General features: G+C 40.9%; 1 protein-coding gene across 1 annotated transcript in view; it reads left to right on the forward strand.

Annotated features, from left to right (window-relative positions):
• The window catches only part of tnfaip8l3 (tumor necrosis factor, alpha-induced protein 8-like 3), a 129,245-nt gene extending 107,290 nt beyond the window's left edge, over positions 1-21,955 (forward strand). Inside the window, exon 2 of the mRNA XM_034194332.1 lies at positions 20,929-21,955. Coding sequence (XP_034050223.1) covers positions 20,929-21,491 — 563 coding nt within the window. The 3' untranslated portion in view covers positions 21,492-21,955. The remainder of the gene's footprint in view (positions 1-20,928) is intronic.
• The last annotated feature ends 3,232 nt before the right edge of the window (positions 21,956-25,187 follow it).

The raw sequence follows: 25,187 nt of genomic DNA on the forward strand, positions 1-25,187 counted from the left end.
CGCAGAGGGAAAAAGAAAAAACAAACTGTCCACAGAGGAAAAGATGAAAAGGCAAGAAGTGTGTTTTGGTCCCAATATGGATATTCCGGATGATTTTCTCATGGATAGTATGACAATGAACAGCAGCTAAAGCAGCCAGCTTGATGAGGACGCACTGCTGAATTTGAACAGCAGCATGCGCGCCAGGCGACAAGGCAGAAGTTAAGTGAGCCAACTTTTTATGTGTTGTGTATCTCAGTAAAAAGTGATAATAATGCAAATGACATGCTGTTGTCGTGCGGTATGCATCTTTCTGAGTCCCTTCGGGTGAACAGCTGTCATTTTGGGTGACTGGGCATGGACGGAGGGACTCAGAAAAATTCATACCGCCCTCCAAAAGCATGTTATTGTATTATTATTTGCCTGATCATAAAGATTCCAAAAAGGTATACTTTGGACTATCTGTGACTGAATTCTATGGAGTTACGGGATAAAATCAGCAAGAATGGTGACAAAGGTCAATTTCAGTTTATACAGGAGTCAGAAGTTAAAGTTGCTCCAATTTTGGTAAAAAGTGATGCAAATTATTGGTTGAGCTAATAGGATTAATAAATGGAATAGTGTTGACAGTGCTGAATGCTTGGTCTCCAAAGTAAAGGTCAAACAAGGTCTACGTCTATTGGATTCTATGACATGTGACATATGTTACCCCGTAACGTGATAAGTAAGATGATACATGGTCCAAACTATTCCTTTTTAAAACCGTGTTAACTCAACTAGTAATTTGCATCACTTTTGACCAGAATTGGAGCAACTTTAACTTTTGACCCCTGTACAAACCGACACTGACCTTTGTCAGCATTCTTGCTGTTTTTATCCCATAACTCCATAGAATTCAGTTACAGACTGTCCAAACCATACCTTTTTGGAATCTCTATGATCAGGCAAATAATGTGGCATAGGTTTTAGCTTCTTTTAATTTTGACCCCTGTGTAATTCTTCAATTGACCCCCCAGCTGAACGCCAACTGAAAATTCAAGTGGCCAATCGTTTTTTCAAAAGAGGATTGTCTGAGGAGTATTTCTGCCGAATTTGATGCTTTTATCACCATTTGCAGGATTCCACGCTAAATATTCTCTTATCTGCTGCACTAAAGATGCACTGGACATTTTTAACAGCTTTCAGGCTGAGACAAAAAATCTTAAATTGGACACAGTGAAGCAAAAATGTGAAGCATACTTTGTGTCAACTAAAAACATAACATTTGAGAGATATGTTTTTCTCCTGTAACTAGAAGCTGGGGATTACATTTGATCAGTATTTAGCCGAGCTGCACACGTTGAGCAAATCTTGTGAATTTAAGACCCCAGACACTCTTTAATAAAGTTTGCATTGTTTGTGGAATTATAGATAATGAATTAAGAGAAAGGCTGCTGTGAGAGAAAATTTTGATGTTGGACAGGACTATGGATTTGTGCAGGGCCGCACAGAGCTCTCGTGCACAAACAAAAGAGCTAAGTAAAGCAGAAGTGGCAGTACATACGGTAAAAACAACTGACCATCACAAGAAATGTCATGCCAGACAAAAGAAAAAGAAAGAGGCAGCAATGTGGCAGCTCAGGCTTAACCCTGACAAATCTAAATATTTAAGAATTGGTAAAAACAAATTAATTCATTTGTACTACTTGAATGGAGTTGAAATTGATAAGGTTGTCACTGTTTGTGATATTGGTGTTCAGATGCGATCTGACCTGAAATTTACCTCACAATGTAAAAATATTGTAAGAAAGAGTCATTTCCACATTAGAAATCTGTTTAATACATTTAAAGGTCATAAAGTAGACTTCTATGTTAGTATGTACAAAACCTACATTCGACCAATCCTTGAGTCCTCAAACCAAGTCTGGTCACCTTATCTGAAAGGCAATATTGTTAAACTAGAATCATTTCAAAGGTATTTTACGAGAAAACTTCCAGGTTTCTCAAATTGTCCATACCAGACTAGACTTGATTTACTTAAATTTATTTATTGTTGTACTATAAAGTTCTCAATAACCTTACATGCATTAATGTACCAGGCAGTTTACAACCATTTAATAGTAGTAGGGGCCACAACAAACACTTCTATAACTATTATAGTAGAACTGATGCTAGAAAACATTTTTGGTGCAATAGAATAGTGAAATATTGGAACAAATAGTAAATCAGTCAACCAGTTTAAACAGTTCATGAAATCTGTCACTTTCAACACTGATGATTTATGTTAATTGTTATTGTATGTTATTAATTCCAAGGGGGAGTATACACATGTTCCTTACACCCCTGATTTTATGTTTTTATTGTTTTTATGAGAAGAAACTTTCAATAAACTTCAAACTTTGATAAAATGCACTAAATGTGGAGGCAGTCAGACTCCAAGATCGTGCCATGCATATGGAAAGATGTAATAATTGCGATAAAAACAATCATTATGCAAGATGCTGTACAGCTTGTCACAAATAAAAAAGTGTACACATTAGAAGAGGAACCAGTTGAACTTTTTGTTGATGTAGTGGAGGCATCGAGTGGAAAAAGGGAATGTATTCTGCCAATTATTGTAATCAATCAATCAATCAATCAATCTATTTTATTTATATAGCGCCAAATCACAACAAACAGTTGCCCCAAGGCGCTTTATATTGTAAGGCAAGGCCATACAATAATTACGTAAAAACCCCAACGGTCAAAACGACCCCCTGTGAGCAAGCACTTGGTGACAGTGGGAAGGAAAAACTCCCTTTTAACAGGAAGAAACCTCCAGCAGAACCAGGCTCAGGGAGGGGCAGTCTTCTGCTGGGACTGGTTGGGGCTGAGGGAGAGAACCAGGAAAAAGACATGCTGTGGAGGGGAGCAGAGATTAATCACTAATGATTAAATGCAGAGTGGTGCATACAGAGCAAAAAGAGAAAGATACACTCAGTGCATCATGGGAACCCCCCAGCAGTCTAAGTCTATAGCAGCATAACTAAGGGATGGTTCAGGGTCACCTGATCCAGCCCTAACTATAAGCTTTAGCAAAAAGGAAAGTTTTAAGCCTAATCTTAAAAGTAGAGAGGGTGTCTGTCTCCCTGATCTGAATTGGGAGCTGGTTCCACAGGAGAGGAGCCTGAAAGCTGAAGGCTCTGCCTACCATTCTACTCTTACAAACCCTAGGAACTACAAGTAAGCCTGCAGTCTGAGAGCGAAGCGCTCTATTGGGGTGATATGGTACTACGAGGTCCCTAAGATAAGATGGGACCTGATTATTCAAAACCTTATAAGTAAGAAGAAGAATTTTAAATTCTATTCTAGAATTAACAGGAAGCCAATGAAGAGAGGCCAATATGGGTGAGATATGCTCTCTCCTTCTAGTCCTCGTTAGTACTCTAGCTGCAGCATTTTGAATTAACTGAAGGCTTTTCAGGGAACTTTTAGGACAACCTGATAATAATGAATTACAGTAGTCAGCCTAGAGGAAATAAATGCATGAATTAGTTTTTCAGCATCACTCTGAGACAAGACCTTTCTAATTTTAGAGATATTGCGTAAATGCAAAAAAGCAGTCCTTCATATTTGTTTAATATGCACTTTGAATGACATATCCTGATCAAAAATGACTCCAAGATTTCTCACAGTATTACTAGAGGTCAGGGTAATGCCATCCAGAGTAAGGATCTGGTTAGACACCATGTTTCTAAGATTTGTGGGGCCAAGTACAATAACTTCAGTTTTATCTGAGTTTAAAAGCAGGAAATTAGAGGTCATCCATGTCTTTATATCTGTAAGACAATCCTGCAGTTTAGCTAACTGGTGTGTGTCCTCTGGCTTCATGGATAGATAAAGCTGGGTATCATCTGCGTAACAATGAAAATTTAAGCAATGGCGTCTAATAATACTGCCTAAGGGAAGCATGTATAAAGTGAATAAAATTGGTCCTAGCACAGAACCTTGTGGAACTCCATAATTAACCTTAGTCTGTGAAGAAGATTCCCCATTTACATGAACAAATTGTAATCTATTAGATAAATATGATTCAAACCACCGCAGCGCAGTGCCTTTAACACCTATGGCATGCTCTAATCTCTGTAATAAAATTTTATGGTCAACAGTATCAAAAGCAGCACTGAGGTCTAACAGAACAAGCACAGAGATGAGTCCACTGTCTGAGGCCATAAGAAGATCATTTGTAACCTTCACTAATGCTGTTTCTGTACTATGATGAATTCTAAAACCTGACTGAAACTCTTCAAATAGACCATTCCTCTGCAGATGATCAGTTAGCTGTTTTACAACTACCCTTTCAAGAATTTTTGAGAGAAAAGGAAGGTTGGAGATTGGCCTATAATTAGCTAAGATAGCTGGGTCAAGTGATGGCTTTTTAAGTAATGGTTTAATTACTGCCACCTTAAAAGCCTGTGGTACATAGCCAACTAATAAAGATAGATTGATCATATTTAAGATCGAAGCATTAAATAATGGTAGGGCTTCCTTGAGCAGCCTGGTAGGAATGGGGTCTAATAGACATGTTGATGGTTTGGATGAAGTAACTAATGAAAATAACTCAGACAGAACAATCTGAGAGAAAGAGTCTAACCAAATACCGGCATCACTGAAAGCAGCCAAAGATAACGATACGTCTTTGGGATGGTTATGAGTAATTTTTTCTCTAATAGTTAAAATTTTATTAGCAAAAAAGTCATGAAGTCATTACTAGTTAAAGTTAAAGGAATACTCGGCTCAATAGAGCTCTGACTCTTTGTCAGCCTGGCTACAGTGCTGAAAAGAAACCTGGGGTTGTTCTTATTTTCTTCAATTAGTGATGAGTAGTAACATGTCCTAGCTTTACGGAGGGATTTTTTTTATAGAGCAACAGACTCTTTTTCCAGGCTAAGTGAAGATCTTCTAAATTAGTGAGACGCCATTTCCTCTCCAACTTACGGGTTATCTGCTTTAAGCTGCAAGTTTGTGAGTTATACCACTGAGTCAGGCACTTCTGATTTAAAGCTCTCTTTTTCAGAGGAGCTACAGCATCCAAAGTTATCTTCAATGAGGATGTAAAACTATTGACGAGATACTCTATCTCACTTACAGAGTTTAGGTAGCTACTCTGCACTGTGTTGGTATATGGCATTGGAGAACATAAAGATATGATATGATATATCTAAGATATGATTAAAGTGGTGGGTGGACTCATTTACATTTTGAGCAAAGCCAACTGAGTCTAATAATAGATTAAATGCAGTGTTGAGGCTGTCATTCTCAGCATCTGTGTGGATGTTAAAATCGCCCACTATAATTATCTTATCTGAGCTAAGCACTAAGTCAGACAAAAGGTCTGAAAATTCACAGAGAAACTCACAGTAACGACCAGGAGGACAATAGATAATAACAAATAAAACTGGTTTTTGGGACTTCCAATTTGGATGGACAAGACTAAGAGTCAAGCTTTCAAATGAATAAAGCTCTGTCTGGGTTTTTGATTAATTAATAAGCTGGAATGGAAGATTGCTGCTAATCCTCCGCCTCGGCCCGTGCTACGAGCATTCTGGCAGTTAGTGTGACTCAGGGGTGTTGACTCATTTAAACTAACATATTCATCCTGCTGTAACCAGGTTTCTGTAAGGCAGAATAAATCAATATGTTGATCAATTATTATATCATTTACTAACAGGGACTTAGAAGAGAGAGACCTAATGTTTAATAGACCACATTTAACTGTTTTAGTCTCTGGTGCAGTTGAAGGTGCTATATTATTTTTTCTTTTTGAATTTTTATGCTTAAATAGATTTTTGCTGGTTATTGGTGGTCTGGGAGCAGGCACCGTCTCTACGGGGATGGGGTAATGAGGGGATGGCAGGGGGAGAGAAACTGCAGAGAGGTGTGTAAGACTACAACTCTGCTTCCTGGTCCCAACCCTGGATAGTCACGGTTTGGAGGATTTAAGAAAATTGGCCAGATTTCTAGAAATGAGAGCTGCTCCATCCAAAGTGGGATGGATGCCGTCTCTCCTAACAAGACCAGGTTTTCCCCAGAAGCTTTGCCAATTATCTATGAAGCCCATCTCATTTTTTGGACACCACTCAGACAGCCAGCAATTCAAGGAGAACATGCGGCTAAACATGTCACTCCCGGTCCGATTGGGGAGGGGCCCAGAGAAAACTACAGAGTCCGACATTGTTTTTGCAAAGTTACACACCGATTCAATGTTAATTTTAGTGACCTCCGATTGGCGTAACCGGGTGTCATTACTGCCGACGTGAATTACAATCTTACCAAATTTACGTAATCCCATCTGTATGCAGGGATTCCACTCACAGAATCTCAAACACCTCATCATCAATGCCAGCTGTGGCCCACATTCTAATAATTTTGATCAAACTAAGACAGAACTTTGTCATGGCTGATTTGGAACACTGATTAAAATATCACAAGGTCAGGTCAGCAAGACAGTGGGACTGTGGGTAGACATTACTGTATGTGTGAACACATGAAGGATCTCACTTTGTGATTGCCTCATGAAACAATTAAAGCAACATTGCCAAAAGCTTTTAAAGAGCGTGTTGCTAAAACAACCTGTGCAATTGACCTTTATTTTCCTTCATACACTGCTCCTTTGTTGTCTGTAACACACATTACGTCTGATAAGTGATGACTGAGATTCAGATATTTGGGGCAGCGCAGAACTTTCTTGCAACAAACCAGCTGGATGCACATCAGTGTCAACTGGACCTAGAGGGATGTGAAATATGGCTTTGAGTTTATCTTAATGAAGGCTCACATGTATTCTGTTACATTAGTTCATGCATTATAATTTACTAAAGTTACCCACTTGGAGATCTGCTTTGACCTGCTACACATAAACACCTGCTGTTTGTATTCAGCTGATGCTGAAACTCAAACCCAGGCTCGGTGATATGGGATTTTAAGGCTCCAGCTGGCAGAGGTGGGACGAAGTCACTGTCAAGTCATTCTCAAGTCATCAATCTGCAAGTCTCAAGTCAAGTCTCAAGTCAGCTTGCAAACAGTTGGTTTTAATTATGACTTGAGACTTGACTTGGGACTTGCCGATTCATGACTTGAGAGTGACTTGATGGTGACTTCGTCTCACCTCTGCCAGCTGGCCTCTACGTCTGCCTTAAGGTAAATAAGTTGTGTCCCAAGACCTCTTTTAACAGAACCAGAGCGAACTTATTACTGTGCAGGTCCTGATACACCTCAGAGCTTTTCAGATTGTTCACTGCCTCCCATCCAGAGCGAGAGATAAGTAGCTAAAGATGCTATCTTAGGCCACTTCTTCGTGTCGTCCTCCCACCTCTCTATATTTGTAGACAACAGAATTGTAATGTTGTCTCGTTTGAGGTGTGACAGCTGCTGTTTACGTCTCTAAGCCTAGTAGAAAGTGAATTCGCACGAACAGTTAACATGTCAATCAATCAATTTTTTTTTATATAGCGCCAAATCACAACAAACAGTTGCCCCAAGGCGCTTTATATTGTAAGGCAAAGCCATACAATAATTATGTAAAACCCCAACGGTCAAAACGACCCCCTGTGAGCAAGCACTTGGCTACAATGGGAAGGAAAAACTCCCTTTTAACAGGAAGAAACCTCCAGCAGAACCAGGCTCAGGGAGGGGCAGTCTTCTGCTGGGACTGGTTGTAAACAAACGCTGGGTCTGGTTCATACCGGAAGTCTCACCCATAATTCACGCAAAGCCTCGTGGACTCGGAATAAGGTGGATAGCATAAGTAAAAATGCTTTCCCACTTGTTTGCCAAAACCATCAATGAAGCCTGATGAAGGGAAGCAGAGCCCCCCCCCCCCCCCCCCCCAAAAAAAAGAAAATACCTGAAAGCTTACAGGCAATATACATACAATCCAGGACTCAATGCATTACTGTTATTGTGGTTTTGTCATAGTTCTTTGTGTGTAATTTAATACTATGAGTGTTTTTTCACCTTTGTTGGTACTCACTCTTATTCAGTTGTACTGTAATCTCACCTTTCACTGCTGTCTGTCTCTCCCTGTGTGTCTGTGGGTGTGACTGTTTACCTGGTCTTGTTTTTAGCATGGCAGCATGTTGTTTAGTTATCACAGCTACCATCATTTCATTTGATTTCCCTTTAGTTCCTGTTTTAGAGACACTCCCTGCCAGACTATAATCTTATCTTGCTCGTCTCATGTTCTCATGTGTTATTTGGTTCTCTATTCCATCCTTCCCTGCAATCCATCCAAATTGTGATTCAGTTTCTCTTTTGGATGGGCATGTTTTTATTTTCAGTTGGACAATCATTACATATGTTATTTCATTAATTCTTTGCATTTTGGAGTTCAATTTTGCTCACATTCTGACAAATATGAGCAGATGAGGTGCAAAATGAATCAGCTAAATAAGAAAAGCTTCTACTTTGTGTCTGAGATGTAAGAAGTGAGCAAAACGTGTTGAGCACTTTGAGGAGGTGAATGAAGAAAATGAAAGGGAGAGAAGACTGGATGATGTGGAGGGAGTAAATCAGGAAGTGCAATGTATTAGTCAGGATGACTTAAAGACTGCTATACTGCAAAGAGGATGAGTGGAAATGCAGTTTGTCCAGATGGCGTTCCAGTGGAGGCATTGAGATGTTTAGGAGAAGTGGCAGTGAAGTACCAGATTACACAGATTGAATCATTTACCAGATTATTCAAAAAAATCTGATGGCCCCCATCACACATAACACAAAGTTTGGCAAAAGAAGCAGGAACGGGCTGGAAAACCACAAAAAACAAACAAATTGGGGAACCGTAAAACATTCCACCTGCTGTCGGGAGGGATACATGGTCAGACAGGCGTGAACGATACCACGGCAATGGTTTTGTGCACGCTTGTGCGTGCACACAAACACAGTGCAAGCACCTGGAACGTGTGACACCACATTGCGCCGCTGGTGTCAAGGAAAACACACACACACACACACACACCAAAAGAAAAACACCGCAATTTCTAATATTTAATCCCTCTTATCAAGCGGACAATACAAGTACGATGCTTCTGTTCCTCTGTATATAACCCATGGTCATAGATGTCAAGTCATGAAATGACATGAATGAAGCAGTAGCAGTGCACTCTTATCATGTCCACATCTGCATGTCCAGTTGGCCCCGTGTGTCCAGCGAGCAGTGCGCTGAACAACACCACTTCATGTGGACCACAGCTGACGTGGGTGACGTGTCATTCAGATCACCAGCTGAGTGTACACATGATCAGATGGCTATTTTCACATGGGGTAGCCTGCCCATGTGCGCGCTGACGCGGTTGCTCCAGCCCATTGCAAAGGTGATATGTGTTTATATGTATTTCCACGTGAAGACAGCATGCCCATGCACGCACCTCATGGTGGAGTGTTGTAAGGTTATATACTACATAACGCAATATGTGTTCTCCAGCTGTGACTCACGACTCCACAGATCCCAACAGCTGCGCTGCTGTCATGGACAAGCCCGCCTTTGCAATCAGCTCACAGAACAAAGTGTCACTCTCTGTTCTTTTGTTCGGTGATTATTTATTTTATGTATGTTATGTAATTATGTATGTAGGTATTGTCGTATTTATTTATATAATTGTCCTGTCTGTGTTCTCTGTGTTTTTAATTTAACATGTCATGTGCACTGAGTCACTGCCATTCCCAGCTAACAATGACTCGCTGACCGGCGATCAGCTGAGATGTGCTGTGTGTCCATAGCGTTGTGTGCAAAGTGATCATGCATGAATGAGTTCATGCCTTTCCTCATGTTTTGTATATTTTCCACTCTTCCTGTCTGTCAGGTGGACTCCAATTTACGTGGTGGAAGGTTCATTAGCCTGGCTGGCCAGCTGATACCAGTGTTCACACTGTGCTGTGTGCGCTCAGACGTGGCCGGCCGGTCCCCATGTGATCTTGTCTGTACGTAATTATCAGCATGTCATGAGGGTATGAGAGCCCGCCCACACATATACATTGCATGGAGTGTTGTTCAAGTTGTTCGTGGTACAATATGTGTCCTCCAGCTGAGTTGCGAGTACACAGTGGTCAGCTGTTCCAACTGGACATTACAGCCATCCAGATGCACTTGCTGCTGGACAGGGCTCGCACTCCGGTGACCTCAGATGCATCTGACAGTGTTTGTTCATGGTGGGGGAGGCGATACATTTGCATGTGTTGCAGGGGGGTGGCACACTTGCATGACATATGTGTTGGTAACAGCACACTGATGGGGTATTTAGACATTGTGGGGCCATTCACACAGCCAGGTCGAGTGTGGTCGCCTGCCCTCTACTCTCGTGCTGGTTGGTGAATAGCCTCACCTTTTCTAAGTGCCCCCCAGGTGGTGTTGGATGTTCGTTGGTGGCCCCTGGACTCCAGCCAACTCTGGCCGAGAGTGGGTTGACTGGCCACTCACACACCATTCAACGATTCTTGGCCACTGCTGTGAAGGCTGCCTCAATCGCATCATTCAGCCATGGTTCAAAATGGATGATGATTTCGTGCAGCTGCTCGGCTGCAGCACGATATGTCCAACCTGCATATGACATGCCATTCAAATGCTCTGAACACGATCAGATGGCAGTGCGACCTCATCGTGCCCGCCGTTCGCATGGGTTTCCAGCGTGAGTGGCACACGAATATAGAGTACATGTGCTGTGCCCGAATGAATGTGGTGACTGCTGTACGAGGCGTTTGAGTGCGGCTTCGATTTCCCTTGAGTGCCTTTTGACTCCTCCTTCATGCCTCAATCGTTTTATGTGTGAAGGGGCCCTTAGAAAGTGAGAGGATGCCTGTGGAGAAGTGTACTGCTACAGATTTTTTTTTTTATATATATTAGAATAAGGGGATGTGCAGAGCTGCATTATATACAGATCCATAAAGGTGATCAACCACAACATGACATTATTGGAAAAGCAATGGGTGTTACCCTGGAAAAATCTGTAAAGACCTGCGAGCAGCAATATGGGTTCATACCAAGAAAGTGCATTATAGATAGTGTTTGCACTGACAGCACAAGACTGCTGATGAAGAAATATAGAGAAGGGCAGAACAAGTTGTATTGTGTTAGAGAAAGCCTAAGACAGGGTGCCAAGAGAAGAGTTGTGGTATTGCATGGGGAAGTCTGCAGCAGCAGAGAAGTATGTGAGGGGTGGTGCACAGATCCATGAAGTATGATTTTGCAGAAGACACTGTGATCTGTAGTGAGAATAGAGAGCAATTTGGGATGAGTCTAATGAGAGGAGGTAAGCTCTGGAGACAAGGGGAATAAAAATCATTAGGAGCATGAATGAGTCCATGTGCATGAATAAGGAGGAGCACAGTGGAATAGTGCGGTTGCAAGGAGTGGAATTGCTAAAGATAGATGACTTTAAATACTACAAAAAAAAAATGTATCACAAAGAGGAAAAACAGTCACACCAGTATATAAGTTGTATTTATTTTTGGAAACACAGTGCTACCACTTTATGCAACAAGAAGGCCCACCAGAAAAATTAGTTATAGTTATCTCCTTGGTAATGACCTGGGCATGGAGACATAACTGCATCATTGAAAAGCCTCTGCCAGCCTTTTTGTGAACTTGTTCCTCTAAATCTGTGCAGTGGGCTTTCAGCCCACAATTAGTCTTGGATGGCAGCATGTGTTGCTTCAAAGCCTGGATGTACATTTCAGCATTGATGGTGCCATCACAGATGTGTAAGCTGCCCATGTCATGGGCAGGAACACACCCCCATACCATCACAGATGCTGGCTTTTCAACTTTGTGCTGGTAACAATATGGATGGTCTTTTTCGTCTTTTGTCCGGCAGACAGGACGTCTATGATTTCCAAAAACAATTTGTAATGTGGACTCATCAGACCACAGCACACTTTTCCAATTTGTGTCTGTCCATTTCAAATGAGCTCGGGCCCAGAGAAGGCGGCGGTGTTTCTGGATATTATTGATGTATGGCTTTCGCTTTGCATGGTAGAGTTTTAACTTGCACTTGTAGGTGTAGCGACGAACTGTGTTAACTAACAATGGTTTTCTGAAGTGTTCCTGAGCTCACACAGTAAGATCCTTTACACAGTGATGTCAGTTTTTAATGCAGTGCTGCCTGAGGGATCGAAGGTCACGAGCATTCAATGCTGGTTTTCGGCCTTGCCGTTTACATGTAGAAAGTTCTCCAGATTCTCTGAATCTTCTGATTATATTATGGAATGTCGATGATGGAATCCCTAAATTCCTTGCAATTGAACGTTGAGAAACATTGTTCTTAAACTGTTGCACTATTTTTTCATGCAGTTGTTCACAAAGTGGTGATCCTCACCCCATCTTTGCTTAGCTGAGCCTTTTGGGGATGCTCGTTTTATACCCAATCATGACACTCACCTGTTTCCAAACAGATGTTCTTTGAGCATTCATAAACTTTTCCAGTCTTTTGTGGCCACATCCCAACTTTTTTGAAATGTGTTGCAGGCATCCATTTCAAAATGAGCAAATATTTGCACAAAAACAAAAAAGGTCTATCAGTTTAAACATTAAATATCTTTGCTTTGTGGTGTATTCAATTGAATATAGGTTGAAGAGGATTTTCAAATCACTGGATTCTGTTTTTATTTACATTTTACACAACATCCCAACTTCATTGGTGTTGTATACATACAACATGTAGCTGTGGATGGTGCTAAAACCTTCCATTGGCGCTGCTAATTTACCTTTGCATAGTTTTGAAATTGAAAAGTGTTTTTTGTGTATTGTTGTTGTGTACTTTTATTGGCATTTATTCTTTTATTTATTAAGTGCTTTGACTCCTGCCCCACATATAAAACATCATTCTAATTATTATTTTTAATAAATTATTATTTTTTTGGTATATAAGTCACAGGACCTCCTAAACTAGAAAAAAATACAACTTATACTCTGGAAAATACAGTAATATCAGAAGGCTACAGTCACTACAGGGTCTATACATCTGCTATCATGTACATTGCTTATTTACGTACATACATACACACACACTTTTTTATGGGCCGTAATCATGCATTCAGTATATCTGGCCTGTTTTATTTATTTATTTACAGGGTCTGCAACTCCTGTCACGTTGCACTTTATTTATAGAACTGTCATGCACACAGCACTTATCTATAGAGCTGTTATGCATACAGCACTTTTTGATGTCCCCTGCTGCATTTCTTTGCCTACTGTATTCTCTGTGTATATAGTTGAATGTGTGTTTTTGTCCTTTGTCTTAAATTATTATATGAGGTTTTATGCTAGACAAGGTGAAGCTGCAACTTAAATTTTGTTTAATTTTATTCAATGACAATAAAAGGCCTCTTATCTTATTTCACAGCTGTCATAATTAAATTGCAAATTAAATGGAATAAGCAACTTAAACGGAATAACAGATTTCTTTCTTGAGTCTTCACTGAAGACCCCCTGTTATGCAATCATACTTGGATATTAGCAGGATAATTTGACAGTGTTGTGCTCAGTTAGAAAGACACTTAATTTGGTAGGAACCAAAATTAAAGTGTTTGCTGAGCCACTGGTCTCACAAGGCGTCCTTTATGGAGCAAGCTGTCACCTTTATCAGTGTGCCAGGGTTTCAGAAATCCATCCAGTCGGGTTTGTAAATATCAGAGGCTCACTGGAACAAAGAGCTGCTTTAGAGAATCAGGAAATGACAGTGACAAAGAGCCTGTTGATGAGAGCCGCAGATCCGAGTAATGAAGACCTCTGTTATATCTTGGTTTTGCTATTCTAATATCACGGAAATCGCTGTGCTTCTTTTGTACAGCTTATATGCATGTCAGCCTGGGTTACACATATATTGGTGTGGTATTGTATTTTATTTAAGAACTGTATCTTCACAATTGCATGAAATGGGTGTTGCCAGATCCCTTTAACATTTGCACGTACCACAGTTAATCTGCTGTGCCCTGCAAAAAAATCTCACATTCAAATTTTAACAATAACATAATTTATTTGACAGTGGAATAACTTACAGTGGATTGATAATACCAGGAAAAGAATTCAAGTCAAGACAAGTAGTACTTTATTGTCAAACCACCCAGTATACGGTTAGCATACAGTGGCATGAGATGTAACCACCGGACTATGGTGCAACATAAAGGCACATAGTGGGCTGTATGTTCATAATTACAAGGGTAAAGTCCACAAGAATGGACTTTTTTCAACTCAGCAGTGTGAAAGCAAAATATTTTAACTCCAAATACAAGTTAAACCTGTACATTGTGTGCTTCTGGGCACATCAGTGTGCATGTACAGCTAGAACGTGTTGTCAGATCTGCAGTTTTCCTGCAGAATTGTGCTACTTTTGAAAGATATTGCTGAAGGTAAAATTATTTGTCCACAGGTTAGGCAGACTTATCTTATATGCAAATTCTGATGCTTTTGCATGTTGGCTGTATGTGGCAGACAGTAAACTTGGTGTTCAAAGAAAGCACGAGAGAAAAGTCCTTCACTGCTCCCTGTGAGTGCTTTAAACTTTGTTTCTTCATGTTTTAAAGATAGGGAAAGATGAGTTATTTTAGGGCAGAGACATCTAGTTTTATATCAGTTTAACATGAATAATTTGTGTGACATTACAGAGAAAAATTGAACAATAGGATCAAAAATGTTGAATTTTTAAGCAAGCATCACAGCCAGAGTTTCCTATTTTAATTTAATGTGTAAATGCGAAAACTGCTGTATCTTTCAATTAAGTAAATTAATGCTGGTCTCAAGATACAGAAATTGAACTGTCTGTATGCTGGATACCGTCGAAGTGTTGAACCTGTTGAGAGATTCACTTATCTTAGCAGTGACCTTCATGTCTCTGACAGCTTGGCCTATGAGACGTCTGGGAAGAGCTTATGGAGTTAATGTGAAGTCAACAGAGGCCAGTGGTGGGCACAGCTAACCAAAAAGTTAGCTTTAATGTAAAACTTAGTCTGTTTTGTTTTTGTGTTGAGTGGACAAGCCACTGTAACATCCAAAGTGAACCTGAACTACACTACCCACAATGCTCCCTGCGTCAACCAGCCAATTACACTTTGCGCTTAATGATGACATCATCAGCAAGCGACAGGCAGCCAGTCTGCTCAGTGGCTACAAACACACAACAAACGGACTAAAATGTTTGATTTTAGGGTTTACAAACGTTTTTGACCGTTAAACTTTACCAGCAAAGAAAATGTTATCGGACTGAAAGTTATCGGAATTTATCGGACGATCATTTGTCCGATGATGGTTTTAAAACTTATCTGAAATGCTAATCCAATAGCAAAAACATTAGCTTCGATATTTATCTGCTAGCGGATTAGCTGAACTGTTCTCACCACTAACAGAGGCATATGGCAATTGGGCACCGCAGTCTCGTGTGAGGGCGGGCGCTAAAGGGGTAAAATATGATGCATATGATGCAATTTTTCTCCATCCGGGGACAGACAAGGGCTGTCTCCAGCAGAAACACAGAACTTTCTCTGAGGTTTTGGGCAAATTAAATGGCAAAGAAAGTGTAAATGCAAAGAAAAGGCAACAATGCGGTGGAAAGTGGACATGTGTTGCGGTTTGTTTATGACCCGGAGCTCAAACATGTTGAGGCGGTTGTGCAGGCGAGAGACCGCAGCTAGTCTGGCTAGGTGTGTAGGCTAACACTTACCGACACGACCACTCCCATTTGCCTCGTCTTCCCTTCTCCACTGGGAACCGAAAAAAAACTGCATTTTTCGTGACTGCTTCAGTGATTGCAGCAGAAAACAAAACAGTACACCATTTTTCCATTCGAAGTGATGCTGTTTATGGGGAGAGACTAATCCCTGGGTGGTGTGGGAGTGACAGCACAACCCAGTCGGAGTTTGGGGATTGCAGCGGAAACCATTTTAAACCAGCACGCCTTAAACCGGCACGTCTTAAACCAATACATCTTCAACCGACACGTCCGCTAGGTGGCGGCGAGTATGCTTTTAAATTTGCACTGAAATGCCCACACTCCGCCCAGAGATTAGTCTTCCCGTGTTTTGCCAGTTAAGACGGTTTCAATGTGCAGCAACAGTCCGATCTCCAGAACGGTTCTACATGTGTTGATTGGAGATTTAAAAAAAAGATGGTTTTTATGGGTTAAAAGTTAAATATCACTGGCAACATCACTGAGAAAACGTGACATGCTTGAGGTTTTTTATTTCTTTTGCTTCACCCTGGTGGAATTGAGCACAAAAAGTAAAAACATTCAGATCATGTGTATTATTAAGATGTTCACTCTATTATCTGTGAAATCATGGACATCTGAAGCATTCATAATGTAGTGGGGAAGATTTGGAGGGGGTGGGGGGACCTGGGGTCCAAACCCAGAAAAAAATATATATTTTATGCAGTATATGCTAATTTCTGCATTCTGATGCAGCATTTCAACAGGTCACTACACACTTTTACCTAATATGTGTAAAGTAACTGATTCAGTGACAAACTCAGAGTCAGCTTTAGGAATTTTCACTGTTTAGTTAAACCTGAGGATCTCAGCATGAACAGGATTTGCAGTTTCATGCACTGTGCAGCAGCTGAAAGGGCTCAGTGTCCGCAGTCGCAGCATGTTTACATGCAAGTCATAAAAAAATGTAATTAAATTTTTTTTAAATGGCAGTTTCAGAGATTTTGTGATTGTTGCAATGACAAAATGGGTCTCAGCCTAGATCCACAGATCAAGGCTCAGAGGTCTGTGTGTGTGTGTGTGTGTGTGTGTGTGTGTGTGTGTGTGTGTGTGTGTGTGTGTGTGTGTGTGTGTGTGTGTGTGTGTGTGTGTGTGTGTGTGCGCGTGTTGTGGACAAAGCGTAACGACATGAATACAAAATTCTTTTCTGTGTAAATATTAACAATAATAGCTCTTATATCAAGAATCAAAATATATGTTAAAATTAGTTGGTTCTTGGTCCAGACAAATAATTCCAGGCCTGTATACTTATGCTGTTTGATGACTGGGTTTCCATGTCAGCAAAAACAATCTGGCATCAGTCAGAGCACCTTGACATGCCAAACCGGGGGTGGGCAATCATGTGCCATGAAGGACCAAGAAACTGCAGGTTTTCCTTGCTACCAATCACCTCCGCGGATGATTTCATTAATGATCAGGTGTTTATGTTCAGGGGAGAAGCTCACCAGCAACTCACTTGGCCCTCGTTGCCCACCCCTGTGCTAAACACAGCTTCTCACTAACACACCATTTATACACTGAGTCCACGATCGTGTTGCGATCGAAAAATGGTCTCTGCTCACCGTCACTCTCACTGACTCCAACTGGAGTTGCAGACTGGTCACACTGGGGTCTCCATGGTCGGAAAAAAAACATCCCTCTTGGTTGCCATCACTCGGGTTGTCATCACAGTCTCGATAAACTCTCACGTCTCAACTCACTGTCAACTTGATCCTATGGGTCGTAACAGACTCTCAATTGACTCTGCATGGGGTTGCATCAATGATCGCGGATATTAACATATTTTTCACTCGCATAATTCAGTCGCCATGCAAGCTTGGTGTAAACGCAAATAACAGATCACAACGGAGACCAGCCAAGACCTGTGAGTGTTGACAAAATGATCTTGTAGGTCTTATACAGGTCTCCGTGTGGTGTAAACGGGGCATTACGGGCCGTTGTCAGGTGAAATGATGCCGTCAAAAGCTCGCTCATGGGCCACGATGTGTATGTTTGCATGTACTGTGAGGAGTACAATTAAAACGCAGTGTGGCGTTTCACTGATTTGTGCTTGATCCCATTACTCAAGTGGAACAGATTTGAAAATGAAGCACAGAATACCGTGAAGAGTGGACAGACTGATTCACTCTTATTTCACGTGGTAAAAGTGGGGGTTCTAAAATGATCTTATTATTATTATTATTTAAAGTGAAGGGGACTCATCCCCTCTCACACAACGGCTCTGATGTCCATTGTACTTTGTAATTATAATTTAGCTAATTTCGTGTGCAGGAAAAGTCTGTTCATTTCCGAGAAACATTCCCATGACACATTGCAGTCATTTCAATGAAACCCATAGATGATGCACTGAATTCTGCACCGTTGCATAGCTGTCTAGTTCAATAAAATTAAAATGACAACACAGCAGGTGTTCCTCTTTTGATTTTGGGCTCATCTGCTGCTCTATGCTGAGCCCACCGGGCCCTCACACTCCTTCTTTTTCTACATGTGGAGGAGGACAAGGCTGACAATGTGCCCAGGGAATAAGAGAAACAGTGAAGCCTTTTTCTTGGCTTTAATCATAACAGGAGTTATCTGGTGTGTACTTTCTCGCTGGGTGGCACCTAAATAAAACCTCTCTCCGTCCTCCCACTCCTCACATTCACACATTAAGCTACTGACATCACAGCATAAGGACACAGGCAGGCTTTGACGTTCTCCTCGATGGTAAACTGTGACAGCACAGTGATCGATCTGTGACTTAGACACTGAGCAGTTCAGGTCTTATCAGACAGCTGTTTGATGTTTTCCAGTGCAGATAGTCATTCTTCCATGACTCAGCCCACCACAATGCAACTACCAGGAAGGATGACACCCTGCTTCAGAATGTGAATGTCTTCAGCTTGTAGTCATTTGCTGTCTTGGCATGACTTTATACAGACATATATATAGTCATCCTTGGAAAGTAGCCTGTAATGGACTGGTGTCCCATCCAGAGGGAACGATAGACCACGGTATGGTATCCAGAGATAAGCACCAGCCCGTTGGGCCTCATGGGGCTGCATATGAGTCTTACAAATAATCAAGTCTATAAGCATTTGCACAGAAACACAGTTTTTTGTTTTTTAAGTCATTTTGCCTCTGCACGCTCACAGTCCTATTGACGTTTCAAATCCCGCAAAACTTCGAAGAGGTCACCGCTCTGCGAGATCTCAGTAACACTGAGAACTGCATTGAGATGCTCTGATCAGGCTGCACTTTAACTGCTGCACACGGACAACACCATTAACATCGCAACATAAAACTATTTTTATATTGTGCCTAAAACTCTCATGAATATATTCTCTGGGATTATAGATGTTGTTATTGCATTTTTTATGTAAACATGTGAGAATCACAGGCTGTCTCTCCGTTATTTTCAGTGGGAGCTGCTGTGAACTACGCTCGCTTCCTGATCATGTCGTTCTGGCGGAAAATGAAGTTTGCTCTTTAACATCTTGATTATTGTTCTTTACAACACTGTTTGTCCTCTTTGTTCCAGACTAATATATAATATGTCTGAAATTTGGTTTGCATTTATTAAATTCCACACAGATTAAATTTAGCAGACACGGATTATTTGTTATAATTGTTTTAGCAAGTTTTCAGGGTATCATGCAGCAGTCTCTTATTAACGTGATGAAAAGCATAAAAAAATTACATTTTTGCAATATAATATTCATTTACAATTGTCATCATGTGGATTCTCTATGTTGTTTGACTGCAGCATCTCTCTGGCGTGCAAGGGATTATGGGATACATCAATAGGGGGAATAGAATTTGAATGAAACAGTCAATAGACGGTTGCAGCGTAGACTATTCAAGGTGTTTAACAAAAATATGGCCCTAAACCTTTATGAGTTATGGCCATTTGTACCCAAAGTGCCTTAGAGCAGTGGACTTGTGACCACCATATCTGTGGTTCTGTTGCCGGTCAGACAGGAAAATCACAAAGACCCTTTGGACAGGATCTTTAATCCCCGAGCTGTTCCCATTGCATGGCTCAAAACTTTGAAAGGCACTGATGTCTCTCTGAGTGTGTGTGTTTAAATTGGTGAATGTGAGCTGTCACTGTAAAGTACTTTGAGCATTTGTAATGAATGGCAAAGCGCTATACAAATGCAGCACATTTACATTTTATTTTCCAGGCCAAAGGGAAAGAAAATGGAAAAGTTTAAAGAAAACAATTTATATAATCTATACCATAATCTATACCACATACCACCCATTGTGTGTTTTTGTTAGCTAGCTAGTCTGTCCATTGAAAAAGTAAAAAACCACACATAGTTAGATTGTCTTTTTTACAACACAAATGTCAAATTACTTGAAGATGTGCAGTAAGCTTTGACTAAGCAGAATTGTAACTCCAAGTATGTTCTTTTGAGAAGATTATGAATTCCAATGGAGGCACGTTATGTGAGGCTAACAAGTTTTCAAACTAGCATTAGCCTGTTAACATTTTCCTGGCCATACTACAATATGAAATGAAGGAAATGGGTACTGATAATCATGAAATGGGTGTAAAATGTAACAAAATGGAGCAGACTGACTCCAAATAAGTACTTTTATTTAATTGTTTAGCGTTTGTTTTTGTGAGATGCACTCAGTACATGTACTAGGGGCAGGTGCGCCATCTGGTGTTCAAGTGATGAAATTTAAGCCAATGGGTCAGTCTGCTCCATTTCATTACGTTTTACTCCCATTTCACTATTATCATTTCACTAAAAAAATTAAGTAAAAGTCCTTAATGAATCATATTTGGAGTCAGTCTGCTCCATTTTGCTACATTATACCGCCATTTTGTGATTATTAGGTTCCATTTTGCCCTATTTTACTCATTTTGTCCATTTTGTATTTTAGTATAGTTGATATTCTCCTTAGCATTATTTTTACCACAAATTTGCTTTGTCTACCTCACTGCTATTGGCAACAAATAAAATAAAACAAAAATAAAATTAAAATAATTTTATGTCCAAAACATTATGTGTATAAATATCACAACTTTGACAAACGTGAGACAGAAATCAATTTGGGTAAATAGAAGGCATCCATTGGTTTTAGGAGATGAGCACCTTCTCTTTTGTAATCTCACTCATATTAAAATGTCAGTGTAAATATTTTGGTATTCTGATGTTTGTATGGTTTTCATTAAAATTATGAAAACACTGTACAGACATGACCTTAACATACCTCAAACCCTCACTCTGTGTTTTCCCATCAGGACAGGAGAGCTTTAACTCGCGCTCCCTGGCCCTGCAGGCTCAAAAGAAGATCTTGAGCAAGATGGCGACCATGGTTGTAGCCAACATGCTGACAGACGACACCAGCAGCGAGATCCTGGACGAGCTCTACAAAGCGAGCCGCGAGTTCACCAAGACCAAGAAGGAGGCGCACAAAATCATCAAGGATGTCATCAAGATCGCTCTGAAGATTGGCATCCTGTACCGCAACCACCAGTTCAGCGCTGACGAGCTGGACACGGTGGAGCGCTTCAAGAAGAAGATGAACCAGGCAGCCATGACGGCGGTGTCTTTCTACGAGGTGGAGTACACGTTTGATAGGAATATTTTGTCCGAGCTCCTGCTGGAGTGCAGGGACCTGCTTCACACCCTGGTCGAGCAGCACCTGACCGCGCGCTCGCATGCGCGCATCGATCACGTTTTCAACCATTTCGCCCATGGGGAGTTCCTGGCTGAGCTGTACGGGGACGGAGAGGAGTACAGACTCTCTCTGAGGAAGATCTGCAATGGCATCAACAAACTGCTGGATGAAGGAACACTTTAACCTCACCCCCCCCTTACCTTGGTCCCACCTCTTGCTGGTCTCACCTGCTTCCCTCTTACTCCTTGCCTTATTTTCCTCCTCCTGTTTAGTCTGGATCCATTTCTGCAGGGCTGTGTAACCCTCCTGCGATGGTACCATGAGGGAAGCTCTCTGACTGTTTCCCCTCAGCCAATCATTGCTGCACACTGGGCCAGCTGCTATCATCATGTTTGCATTAAAACATTCCAAATCATCCCCTTTGTGTTCTAATGTTGTACTGTACCAATGGCCAAAAACAGTAGGTGTACTTCAGTACTGAATAGAATCAGTAATAGTGATCAGTCTTTCTCCCCTTTGTATGTGCACGTGTTTGTATGGGACTCACTTGTGTTTGGACATGAAATATTACATGTGTAATACCTACTTGTGTCAGTCTTCTCTGCAACACCTGTCTTTTATTAAAGATTTCTTGTATAAATTCAGCAGCATTTATTCTGTAGTTGTTTTTTTTTACAGTTATACAAGTCAGCTCCAAGAACACCAAGTTTGATGTCGAAAATCTGGGATTTCCTTGTCAAATCCAAACAGCTAAAAATAATTTTGTGTTGGCAGCAGATCTGATAAATTTAATTTGCACAGAGATGACTGTGATTAAAGATGCTGCTGCAGTTTTTTAAGGGAAAACAGCCATCTTGGCAAAAGAAAAAAACTATCAGGAAAATAAATCAGAAATCGATTGTCTTTCAGCTGCCCCCATTTATCTCCCTCTCTCTCTCTCTCTCCCTCTTTTTTCAAGGTCATCACATTGGATCCATTGCAAATTCCACATTGGAATTTGGCACAAGTTTTGCATAGGATGCCCTTCCTGACAAACTCCACTTTTAGGTGGAGAAACACACACAACCCCTAGGTCTTCCTAAGACGTCTCCCATCCAAGTTCTCAGCAGAACCAACCCTGCTTCCATTCTGAGATCTGACAGGATCAGGCTCACACAAAGCAGAGCTGCTGAAAATAAATTATGAGGGTTCTTAATACATTTCTGTACTTTCTGTCAGCTTGATGTTCATGCATTCCAGGCTTAAATATGCCAACACAGATTTGAAAATGAGCAACAAAATGAGTTGGCCTCCATTCTGCTCTATAATCAAGGAAACATATTACTGGTGGCTTGGTTTGACTCTAGTTCAGCCGTTTTGGCAGCCTGTGAAGAATTCCTTATTTATGCCTCTAATGTTTGTGCTATTTAAAATAAACAGACCACCCACTGAAAGAGCATTCATTTACAGACAGTATTTGATACTGAAAAGAAACCTCTGAGACATGAAAATTCAGTAAGGTATATCTTATATATTATATTCTAATTCTAAGGTGGAACTATGCCAGTATACAAAGGTATATCTAAATATCTAAAAAGGAAGAGTAAAATAGGAGAGTAGAAAAGAGTAGAGTAGAACCACTTAGGTGCCTGGTCTTGAGAACCAGGGATGGTTCTCAAGACCAGGCAAGTACTCTACCAGGCAAGTACTCTACTTACCAAGTCAAGACATGACTTGGTAAGTAGAGGTTTAGTGAAAGCCATATCGTACAACATATGTGAGAGGACTATTAACGAGAATGGGCAAAAAAAATGTAATATCCAAACAAGATCATGTCCGTTTTCCTATAGGTAGATGTTAAAGGTGCAATAAATCCCATTTCACATTAAAATAGCTGTTAATATAACAATTATCTATGTAAAGGTGAAGTAGTTTCTCTACTGGTGGTTGGCTCTCACTGTGGTATTGTATCACTTCCTGTTCCGGAGCACAGCGGTGTTTTGCTGTATCTGTTAGCCGTTTAATCTGCGCAGTTAGATTGATCTAGTTAACTAGATAACGATTTGTTTCACAGTGTAATCTTCACATGCCTTAACTAAAGCACTCCCTCTGCTGAATCACCTCTAAATTATTTACACATTATTCACTTTGTGTGTTTTTAGGAATCCGCTAGCTTAGCGCAGCTACTAGCTCTTAGCCGATTTAGCATGGCGGCTTCTCCTGTCTCTCCTGCACTTTTCTGCTCTGGGTGTGAAAGGTTTAGTTATTCCTCGGCCTCCTTTAGCAGTAATGGTACTTGTAATAAGTGTAGCTTATTCGTAGCTTTGGAGGCCAGGCTGGGCGAATTGGAGACTCGGCTCCGCACCGTGGAAAATTCTACATCTAGCCAGGCCCCTGTAGTCGGTGCAGACCAAGGTAGCTTAGCCGCCGTTAGTTCCCTTCCAGCAGATCCCGAGCAGCCGGGAAAGCAGGCCGACTGGGTGACTGTGAGGAAGAAGTGTAGTTCTAAACAGAAGCCCCATGTACACCGCCAACCCGTTCACATCTCTAACCGTTTTTCCCCACTTGACGACACACCCGCAGTGGATCAAACTCTGGTTATTGGCGACTCTGTTTTGAGAAATGTGAAGTTAGCGACACCAGCAACCATAGTCAATTGTCTTCCGGGGGCCAGAGCAGGCGACATTGAAGGAAATTTGAAACTACTGGCTAAGGGTAAGCATAAATTTGGTAAGATTGTAATTCACGTCGGCAGTAATGACACCCGGTTACGCCAATCGGAGGTCACTAAAATTAATATTGAATCGGTGTGTAACTTTGCAAAAACAATGTCGGACTCTGTAGTTTTCTCTGGGCCCCTCCCCAATTGGACCGGGAGTGACATGTTTAGCCGCATGTTCTCCCTGAATTGCTGGCTGTCTGAGTGGTGTCCAAAAAATGAGGTGGGCTTCATAGATAATTGGCAAAGCTTCTGGGGAAAACCTGGTCTTGTTAGGAGAGACGGCATCCATCCCACTTTGGATGGAGCAGCTCTCATTTCTAGAAATCTGGCCAATTTTCTTAAATCCTCCAAACCGTGACTATCCAGGGTTGGGACCAGGAAGCAGAGTTGTAGTCTTACACACCTCTCTGCAGCTTGCCTTACAATATAAGGCGCCTTGGGGCAACTGTTTGTTGTGATTTGGTGCTATATAAATAAAATTGATTTGATTTGATTTAGTTTAGTGGCATCCTGTGCCGAGAATGAAACACTTCCTCTGTGTGTTGTAATCTGTCTTTCTATTCCCACCTTGTTCCCTTCTTGATGTCTGTAAAGAAATAGGAGTGATTGACGGCCAACATAACACTGTTCTGTCAAGCTGACAGAGTAGCAACTTTACAGAAATTCTTCTACCAGGAAACCATGTTCAGAGGCTAAAAAGGCTGCTGATCAATAATGTGGTAAAAGTCACTAAAGGGCTGGGTTTTCATAGCCAGAGAGTCTTTCAAGTTGCTAAAAGGCTTCAATGGACATTTAATCTTTTCCATTTAGAGGAAGGAAGAGGGAGGATGGAGGGTTAGAAAAAGTCTTATAGTTAAGTCCAAAATCCTTAAAGCTAAGGTTTTGATCATTCCCACCCCCCCCTACTAAAGACAATGACAAACTAAAGAATAAAAATTTAAATGGCTCAATCAAAGACAATTGGTTCACTTCACACAAAAATAGACAAAGAACATAGACTTTTAGATTCAAAATAGTAAAGTAAAGTAGAGAACAGTTGTTTCTGGTAAAAAAAAAAAAAAAAAAAAAAAAAATTTAAATAGTATTCTGTATTGTACAGATTATTTAGGTAACTAACTTGTATTTCCAAAGGTAAAATCCATATGCTTTGAATTTTCTTGCAATAACCCAGGATTTGA

The sequence above is a fragment of the Thalassophryne amazonica genome, chromosome 2, assembly GCF_902500255.1.
Source record: "Thalassophryne amazonica chromosome 2, fThaAma1.1, whole genome shotgun sequence".
NCBI lineage: Eukaryota > Metazoa > Chordata > Actinopteri > Batrachoidiformes > Batrachoididae > Thalassophryne > Thalassophryne amazonica.